At 50.9% G+C, this 9,633-nt stretch overlaps 3 protein-coding genes across 3 annotated transcripts; 1 reads left to right on the top strand and 2 right to left on the bottom strand.

Moving 5' to 3' along the window:
• Nucleotides 1-960: 960 nt before the first annotated feature.
• EMWEY_00043930 (GTP-binding conserved hypothetical domain-containing protein, putative) lies at nt 961-3,743 on the top strand (the record flags this gene model as incomplete). Its single annotated transcript, XM_013482892.1, has 6 exons — nt 961-1,109; nt 1,249-1,417; nt 1,703-1,820; nt 1,950-2,239; nt 2,477-2,974; nt 3,135-3,743. The coding sequence occupies 6 exons, from the start codon at nt 961-963 to the stop codon at nt 3,741-3,743; spliced, it is 1,833 nt and encodes a 610-aa protein (XP_013338346.1).
• Nucleotides 3,744-4,116: 373 nt separating this feature from the next.
• EMWEY_00043940 (hypothetical protein, conserved) lies at nt 4,117-4,928 on the bottom strand (the record flags this gene model as incomplete). Its single annotated transcript, XM_013482893.1, has 3 exons — nt 4,117-4,275; nt 4,490-4,717; nt 4,824-4,928. 3 exons carry the CDS (start codon nt 4,926-4,928, stop codon nt 4,117-4,119), a joined length of 492 nt encoding a protein of 163 aa, XP_013338347.1.
• A 3,730-nt stretch (nt 4,929-8,658) lies between these two features.
• EMWEY_00043950 (hypothetical protein, conserved) lies at nt 8,659-9,372 on the bottom strand (the record flags this gene model as incomplete). The annotated part of the gene is made up of 1 exon (XM_013482894.1): nt 8,659-9,372. One exon carries the CDS (start codon nt 9,370-9,372, stop codon nt 8,659-8,661), a length of 714 nt encoding a protein of 237 aa, XP_013338348.1.
• Between the last annotated feature and the right edge of the window lie 261 nt (nt 9,373-9,633).

The following is a 9,633-nucleotide window of genomic DNA, read 5'->3' on the forward strand; positions in this document are numbered from 1 at the left end:
TATATATATATATATATATATATATATACGAATATGCAACTACAAAATATGCATTTTCTGCATCTCCCAGGAAATGTGCAAAACTGTAGCAGGGTCAGGGCCCCATATTGATTAGGCCCACATGGATCACAAAACCTTTACCGGCTCAAGTATCTTCTAATTTATGCAGAATTTGCAACACTTTGTAAATGACTAACGTGCGTGTTGATGGCTCATTGGTCGTTCAACTCAAAACGCTGCATTTATATGGTGTCGCTCACTCGTTACCCAAGGGCTGTGACTAACAAATACCAACATTATTGGCCCCTACTGCACTTTTTCTCTACTTTTTGCATTTTCCTTCTACTTCTTTCATATTATTAGCGTGTTCGATCTATATGAAATCCGTGATGATGCCCTGCCGCTGGAGCTGCAGTACCGATGATCGTGCAGGTTCTGATTCGCCTGCTACGGCCGGGAAATCCACAATCCTTACCCATGCCCCTTCGTATGCTACTAGGTCTCCCTGCTTTTGGCTTCATTCTAACCTTCATTCTTGCCGAAGCCGTGTCTCACTCATCAAGCCTACCAGTTAGGAGGTGTAGCATGCAGTTAGTGGGGAGCCCACATCTTTTTGCTTTCCTCTTCCAAGGCATGCAACCTCTATCGGGGCGTCTGGGGGCTGTGAGTTCTCCATGCTCGTCTGTACAATCGTACTACACACCTAGTTATTTCCGAAGTTCCCCGCTTGAGTGGCCAGTAAACGAAGGAACAACACACGACCGCCTTTGTACTGGACAGGCTCCAAGGACAATTCTAGGCGCATCCCTTTCATCAGGGACGGGACATGTTGAGGCTTTGCAGAAACGATGCCCGTCTCCGTTCACCCGCATCTCCACTGGGAGTGGGATGTCTACCCATCGGTTGCTGCGTACCCGCCGCCGGAACATCCGCTTCCTTTGTTCCAGCCGTAAAAACAGAATGCGCGGGTTGCTGCCACCAGCAAAAGCGACACTAGAAGAGGAAGGGGAAAAGTATAACAGTGCAGAGGAGGCATTACTGCTTCGCTCAATGCAGCTGAAAGATCCCCTTGTGGATGAGGTGCCCGTGAGGCGGTGGCGGACACAATGGTACGACCTCACTTGTTTCTTGTTTATTTTCATGCACAGACGCTCTTGGCTTCGTTATACAGGGACTTGCGCTTGTCTCCCTCTGTCACGCCTACAGTGGTCTGATTTTACCCAGCTGTTGCTCTACTCCTCAAATCAGGTTCCCTTCCTTCGCCAGGCGGTCGCTGGTCCCCCTGATGCAAGCAGCCTCAAGATGCGATGCCATTGTTGAGGTCAGAGATGCTCGATTGCCGCTGCTATCAAGATGCAACTTGCGCGTCCTGCAACATCCAAAGCCGAGGGTTGTTATCCTAACACATGCGGACCAAGTGGGTGCTTGCTGTCTTGTAATAGCGTTTCTTCCATCTCATTCAGTGTGTAGCAGTTGGTATCATAATACGTCACTGCCACGCAAGCTGTCTGCTCCGATATTAAAATGTTTTCCCCTTGATGGTTTGTTCGTTGGTAAGTATTTGGGCAGGCAGACTGCCCGCTGTCACTACGTGGGAACCACCGTGAGAATCGCTTCATGTAAATGCACCTACACACAGCGACTTGGACTCATGAAGAGGTGTTGAGCGTTTTGTGCACTTTTGAGCTGTCTACCTGTGCAGGCTAGCCCACTGGCGACTCGTTATTGGCAGAGGTACTTCCGTCGTGAGAGTCGAGAGGCGGCCGCATTGGTGCTTCACGCAGAACTTACAAAAGTTCGTAAACAAGTACACACTCCAGGTAACTGCAGCATTGCTTCACGCTGCCTGCCTATATGGTAAACAGGAATGCCGTGCATTTTCTGGCCAACATCCACGTTCGTGGCTAACCTCATTTATTGACGGTGCTGCGTCTCGTGCAACTTAACAGGACTGCTGCGTGCGTTATCGGACGCTTGTCCACTGCCTCCTCGGCTGCAGTATCTCTTTATTGATGCAAGGGAACCCGCAGCAGTTGTACGCGTGCAGCGTCTTCTGCGGAGTTTGGTGAAGAAGCACCGCCGTTACCGGAAAGAGCTGGATGCATTTCGTTCCCTTTGTAAACAAACAGCAGCCGCAGCTGCAGCAGAAGGAATGGATTCGTCCTCTCTATCTGCCCAAGTTGCGCAGCTCGTTGCCTCCGTCAAGGGTGCAACTGACGAAGCAGAACCTACTGGGGAGGTATTTACAAAAGCTTCGCTCCTGAAAAGAAGGCCCCTTCGCGTCCTTATCGTTGGGGTCCCTAATGTGGGAAAGAGCAAAATTGCCAACAGTCTTGCGGGGAGGAAAGTAGCACGCAGTTACCGCTGGCCTGGCACCACACAGTCTGTTAACGTGAGACAGCCAAACACAGTTTACACCAATGTTGCTGCTTAGACCAATCCGGTGTTGCCTGTGCTGCACTTGGACGAGTGTTAGACTGGGGGAGTAAGCATGCACGAACTGACTGGGAGCGTGCGAGTCCCATTTGCTTTGCAGCTGCACAGACAGCCAGTTACCTTGGCTCGACTCGTGGACCGGTCGCGGCTTTTTGATGTGATAGACACTCCTGGGTTTATTCCCGTGCATCCTGGAAAAGGTAAGCGTAGAAAGCTGAATTCTGCACAACAGCAGCGACTGCAACAGCGCCTTGGCACAGGAGCGCGGCAGGGACAGCTGGATTTGGGTTTATTCTTCGATTTCACTACTCCGCGCCCATCTCCTGATGAGCTGGCTCTACTCGGTGCATTTCACATGCTGCCTCATAGTTGCCTCTTCACGATAGAAGAAGCAGCAGTGGCTTTGGGGGACGCCTTTTTCCGCATTAGGAAGTTATTGCCAGCAGCGAGTGATTTGGACAAAGTGCTGGGTCGCTACAAAATGGACACGGAGGCCTTCAGAGAGGACATGAATATGGGTGTGCAACTGCTGTTGACGGTGAGCGGGAAAGAGATAGATGATGCCTTATGAACGTTGTAGGTTCCCCAGCAATTGTAAGCGAAAGTACGTTTTGGGTGCACAGTAACTGAGGATAAAGAGATGGCGGAAACTATACTCCTATCCGTTTTGGCAATCCCCTCTGTTGTTGTTCTCTCAGCTGGCACAAAGGAGGCATCATTCCAACGAGGGAGCAGCTGCGCAGCGTCTTCTCAGCGACTTTACCCAGGGTTATTTGGGAAGGCACACATTCGAGCTCCCCCCAACGCGGTATCCCCTAACGGGGAAGACGCCAACGACGAGACGGATCGTTCGGGACGGCGATGCAGGGGGACGTAGTAGTGTCTCCCAAACTGACCGACCTGCATGCCAAAATGAACACTTGCTAGAGGCGACATCCGACGGAATTCTTCAAGGTTCAGCGAACGATGGCGAAACTAACAAGCAAGTTCGAGCCCGCTTCCACAGAATTGGCAGGGAAACAGCAGTAGGGCGGTGCTGGACAATGCGGCGCCACGGAGACAGGTTGTCGTTTGTGTTGGATACCCAAATTCGTCCAGAGATATCGCGCGCGAACGAAGAACGTGGACGTGGATATGCTTTTCAACCAGAGCACGGCCACCCCACCTCATCTCTAAGCAGCACTTGCAATCTTTGGAACCAGGCAGACGACCAACGAAACAAGGTTTCCGTGGGCACCTCGGATGATACAGGAGCAGAACAACAGCAACAGCAACTACTTGCTCCAGGATGGCTGGAAGGATGGTAGGACCATTGTCCATTGCAGTTCGTAGCAGTACTGTCCCTCAGTAATGGAGCGGCTATTCTTGTCTGGGCACTGTGGTATGAGCGGCCAGATGAGGCATCCGCGAGTTAGCATAGCTTAGGGTGACTGCAGAAGGGCAGGACGGATAAAACTAAAGCAGAATGAAAAATTGATCTTTTACGGTGCAACTGAGCTTGGAAGTTACAAAAAAAAATTTTGTAAAACGGGGGACATGGGCCAGAGAGGAGCGTGACTGTAAGTTTGCGCTCTTCTTGCGCGTGCCCATAGTGTTGGGCGGCTGTACGCATTGTAGAATTAAGGAACAAATATCAAGACGAAATTCCTTTCACATGCAGATGCAGCGTTCCCGTAGGTTCTAGTCTATGGTGATGCCAGTGCCGTCGGTGGCCGCATCCCTGTATGCCTCTCTGATTGCTTCTCGCACATGGCGCACGGCTGCCACGAGTTGCTTCAGTTCCGCTGCGGCCGCTTCATTTTCTCTCTCCAAATATCGTATTTCGCTCTCGACTTCTTCCTGCACCAAATATAAGACCGAAGGCTCTGTCTAGATTACCAGAGTCCATTTCATTCACAATGGCTCATTACTGAAATCTAGTGGTACGATATATTCGTCTCGAGAAGGAAGACTGACCTTGCTGTGAATGCAATACAACCCCACTAGCACTACTATTATTCTATGTTCTCGTGCACAGTGCAAGCAGCGCTGGGGGTGGATGGCCGTGGGTTACCTGCGATTGGATGCCTTCTGGAAGCTTCTCTGCCTCCTCTTCTATGACGTGCACAAGATTGCCGACCCCCTTGGAGCAGCTGAGAATAAACTCATTCAGCTGTCCCTCGGTCATTGTAGTCCTAACAGCTGGGTTGGAGGCCTCCGTTACTTCGGAAGGTTCGTCGACGTCAACCGCGCCTGAGATGGAGCGTGGCGGGGCAACTTCAGACAGATGCACAACCACATCCTGATATCCAACCAAGCACAGCACATGGAAAAGATGCGCAGAAGTGAAGGGCCTGCCGACGAGGGCGACGGTACGGCAAACGGCGGGATGGCGGGTGGTGGCTGACCGTGAAGTGTTTGAGCAAGTTCCCCAAAAGAATCTGCAATTTTGTTACAGGATCCCGAGCAGGGGGAGCCTGCAGCTGAGGAGGACCCCCAAGAGGTGGCTGCATCTGTCTTCAAAGCTGCAGAATTCTGCGGGCTCCCACACCGACGACCGAGTGAGCATAAAACTGTTCACGTGCAGCTGGTAGAGAGTTGCTTCGAAAATCGTTGTTGTTGCTCTTAAGTAAGGCACGGCAGCCTTTGAATTGAATGGGTAGCTTTCCGCTGGGAAAAATGGTATAACGGAACTTCACCGGCCGAACGGTCGATGAACAGACAGTTGTTGCGCCTTGCCGTCTTGCTCTTAGCAGCTCAACCCACTTATTATGCCAAGAGAAATACTGCTAAATATTTTTTAATCGAGATTTCTGCCTTACCTGGAATACTGTCTGTGACGTGCCTGCTCCTGGGGCTGCTTGTATGCATGCGATCCCACGTGAGGGTTAAGCGCTGCAAACCAAACTGGGGGCCACTCTAAATTTTCCCTTCCTTTAACACTATATCATTTTATTGGAATTACGGTAGTCCGTTTGACTGCAAACATTCTATACCGTGCTAGCACATCGAGCCACCCAACTAGTGTAGCTTGAAGACTTTCTTGACTCGCATTTAGCGTTACACATGGACCTGCCGTGTCTGCTTCTCACTCACAACATACACCGTCGATGCAGTCGTCTGGGGCATTTGTAGAGCTGCTTCTCCTATGAAGCGATATCTCCCGGATGCAACGGCCACACTCACCATGAGGAAGGAAATTAACTGGCGTGTGCACCGCGTAGGAGATCTGCGTCCCTCTCCCCCATTTAGAGGCGATGTTGGGCGATGCAGAGCACTATACGGGAGGGCTTCTACACATGCTTGCAGCAACACCAATTGTTCTTCAGTAACCACTGATCCAACAGGCGAAAACCGTAGTGCGTGGTTTGGAGCACCCCCAGACGCTTTGGGTGGGTACCTCAAGCCCATGAGTTCCTTTGGAAGCTACATTAACGATTTCGGCCGTACTGTGAGGTGCCGCAGCACGTACAACAGGAAGGCATCTGAATCTGACCCAGAGGCATGCAGTTGTGATCACTCGGACGGTTCAGCGAAACTGAAAGGTGGCGACCGTCAGTTCATATGGCGCACTGTGCGTTTCGTCTATGAATAGTCATGAAGCCCCTCACGTTGGACATTCGTGGAATTCATGTGCCCAGCTGCGTGGAAATGGAATGCTTTGCAAATGCGCTCAAGTGTTGGTTTTTAAGAATTAGTTTCGGCGGACAGCTTATTTGAAAGAGCGCATGGGATATGTTGCGCGTGTTCCCGCAGACCAAAGATCGCTTTATTGACTTCTGTTTTTCGCGGGAGGAGAAAGCACGGCTAAAATTGTGTCATGAGCGGGTAGGGCGTGCCACTTTACTCTGCTATTTTGAATATGCAGTGCGTAGTGGAGCAGCCCATGCCCATTCCCAACGAATTGTTCCCTGTTGCTGTCCAGATAATCGCGTCCTCTTGGTGTTCAGTGACAGCGGAAGAGGTGGCTGAGTGCCTGGTTACTCAAGGAGAGCGAGAAGGAGATTCTAAGCCTTCGTTGCTGCAGCAATTAGGTCACTTCTGGGGGTGAGGCAATTCCGTTCCCGCGATGCTGCCTACCTGTACCCTATCCGTCATTCGTTGCTATATTACGGTCGACCCTGTAAGGAAACCAGTCTGAAGAAAATGTAGTTAATTGCTATAGTTGGCTTCTGCAGTCTTGTCTTATCTCCATGGGGTCTGGAAGAGGGCGGCCGGCGGCTTTTCCGCACAGTTATTCCGTGTTACGAGAACACCGTGCTAACTGCAAACTGTGAGCCAACAATTTCCCGCTTCAGACCGCGCTCGTGTTCTTCACTGCCCAATGCTGCCAGTGGTGTGACGTCAGCATCGCATGTGACAGCAGCAGATTAAGTGCTGTTCATAAGCTGTTCGGTGCAGATTTTGGGATAGGCGAAGCGGATTTCAATAGCCGAATCTACTTCTTACTTATGCACGTATGGTCTCTTCATTGTGCTCTCCAGAAAGCTGTGAGGAGATAGACCCCTTTGCATTGGTTGCAACCACTTGCTCACATAAGTAGCATGATATTTTATCGTGATCTCCAGCAGTAGCTCAGAAAGCCATTTGTGGGGAGGCTATGGATACACTGGAAACTGGTGCTCATTTTGCATCTTCAGGGTTTGGAAACACTGAAGATTAAGTTGTGGGATGCCTTTTGGGACTTTTTGACAAACATCCTCATTCAAGAAGGGGCAAGTCACACGCAGGATGCGCCTCCGAATGACGGTATTTCGCATGACAACATGCAGGTGTAATGCAGAATATTATATTTGGGCTGATGCATGGGCGCCTGCGCTTTTTAGCATACTATGGCTTGATTAAATTCAGCACGTAATCATAATTAGTCCACTATAGGCGAACTCGAAGTAGGTGTAAACGCACTTGCACTCGAATATTACACACGCGCACTTTCCATTCTCTCGTGGCCGTTGTCCTGCTTCGCGTAACTGCTTCCCCGATAATGTATCTGTTGATCACCTCTTTAGGTGAGCGAGTTCAGAATCCCAGCTGTTCTTCGGGAGCAGCAGTTCACCTCCTTGGGATTTTGCGTTTCTCTGGATGAGGCATTCGAAGATGAAAGTGCCTTCCCCGCAGGGCAGTTGGCCCATCGGCTTTGGGTGTACGTGCAGGTTTACTACAGTGAATGATACCCCCTTGCTCCTTTCTTTGCTAGTTTAGTGTCAAAATGTTCGAACTGGGAAGGAGGCTGTTAATATGCGCCTGCCTGCGTACTCAGGACGGTTTTTGACGCTAAGGAAAAGAGGCGAGATTGCCCAGAGCTAATGGCACTCACCACCTACTCCTTGAGGGCGGTAAGCTGCCCTTGTCGCTTTGCTATCTCTGTGCAATAGATGCGCCCGCAGCAGACAGGGTGATACATGCGCTACAGCAAAACTTGAACACGCGGGAATCACCCAAGTTGATGATGGATGAGCAATGGCGTCATCTACATACCCATGGCACATATGATGCATAATTGTGCTTGTAGAGGGATTTTGCACTACAGCTGCCTCGAGAAGCACTGGAACTGGGAGCATTCCGTTGGCCGGCCTGGCCCCCCGTAAACTCTTCCTCAACTAACCGAGCGAACAATGCTTAGGAAGGACACGTGTGAAGATGAAGAAGTATGAATGGCTAACACTAAGCTCCCGGCCACTGTTTTGACATGAGTTTCCGTCTCTGAAAGCTTAGGAAATGCGTTTTTGTAGAAACGTGCACGCGGGCGCCCTGCGGTGGAGAGCTTTGGTACACCACATTGCAACTAGAAGCAACGCGCTTCGTTGGGCCAATACTCTTCTGCGGTGGGGAGCAGGTGGCACAACACGGCAGAAGACAGTTCCGTCCTTTGCAGTCACACCGGCTGGAGGAAGTGCAAATATGTTATACGGTTTGGGTTTTCGGGAGCAGGACTAACGAATCAAGCATGCGAGGCTTTAATCGTCTCCAAGCTGTACATGCATCTGGAGGCAGCTTTCCGCAAGCTGGCGTTGACAAAATTGCATGCATGGTCGAGCAATGATGGATTAAGCCTCATCAGCTCAGGAAGTTCCCGTGTGGCTACACAGGCGATTCCAAGGATGAACGCCCGTGGCCCCTTTAACCAAAAAAGGAGTTTCCGCACTTTCTTTTTAAACGAATTACCATAAGATCCATATAAGGAGGCATATTTTTACTCCATGCCTGCCAACAGGAACCGAACTCTGCCGAGCAAAAAGTACGTTACGCTGGAAGGCTCCACGGCCGCGGCGTAGGTGATGCGGACGGCAGGCTGGGGAGCTGGGCTTGAAGAACCTGCTCTTCGATTTCTTCTGCAGATTTATATTCGAAAGTGGTCCCTCCAGCTTGCAGAACACGGTAGAAGCTCCATAGGACCTGCAGGTTGGCATGAGACACGAGCAGAAGTGTCCCCAGCAGGGCAATGCGAGCGCATAGGACGACGCTCAGTGGTAGGTCAACAATTAGGAGGCGAGCTGCAGGCATTCGTCCCAGGCCTCCATGCTGCCGCCAGCCAGCTGTAGCGATTGTATAGGTTGATCTGTCATGAGCATCTTGCTGGACTCTCCAGTAGAGGTAAATGGTGAGGCCGAGCTGCAGGGCCCATATGATGTTCAGAGCGATTTGAGTGTACACTGCCACAAAAGCAGGGAAAGCATTTGCCTTTCCTATTGCAGAGAGTAGTAGGCTTGCGGTGATGATCCCTACCACCCCACCGGCTGTGTATGCTGCACCGGAAACATTGGGATCGAAAAGGACATAGGTGGAAAATGCCAGTAGGAAGACCGCCCATATCGTCACAGATGTCCCCAGAGAGCAACAGCAAAATTGCTTGTACGTAGCTGATGCTTTGGCCTTCTTAGGGAGCAGAGGCTGACTCTCCTTTCCGGAGGCCTCGCTGGCCTTCAAAATGGGAGAGTGAGCCTCCCGATCGGCCATTGCGCCTATGGGCCTGGGCCGAAAGCTTCTTCAAGAGCAGCAATTCGTGTAGTTGCTGAGACGGAAGGGTATCTTCGACGAGGTGTAGAAGTGTCAGGCAGCACTGGAGTCATCGGCAACGAACCGGCGAGCTGCCCTGCTGGGCCAATCGGTCTAGGAAGACCAGGTTTCCCTGGAAGCGTCGTACAGTAGCCTTTGAAAGGTAAGTTTCTCTACTAATTTAGGAGAATTGGACCTCGATATTTGAAGCAGCCTCATGGA

Source organism: Eimeria maxima, genomic scaffold, assembly GCF_000499605.1.
Source record: "Eimeria maxima Weybridge genomic scaffold, Emw_scaff830, whole genome shotgun sequence".
NCBI classification, from domain to species: Eukaryota; Apicomplexa; class Conoidasida; order Eucoccidiorida; family Eimeriidae; genus Eimeria; species Eimeria maxima.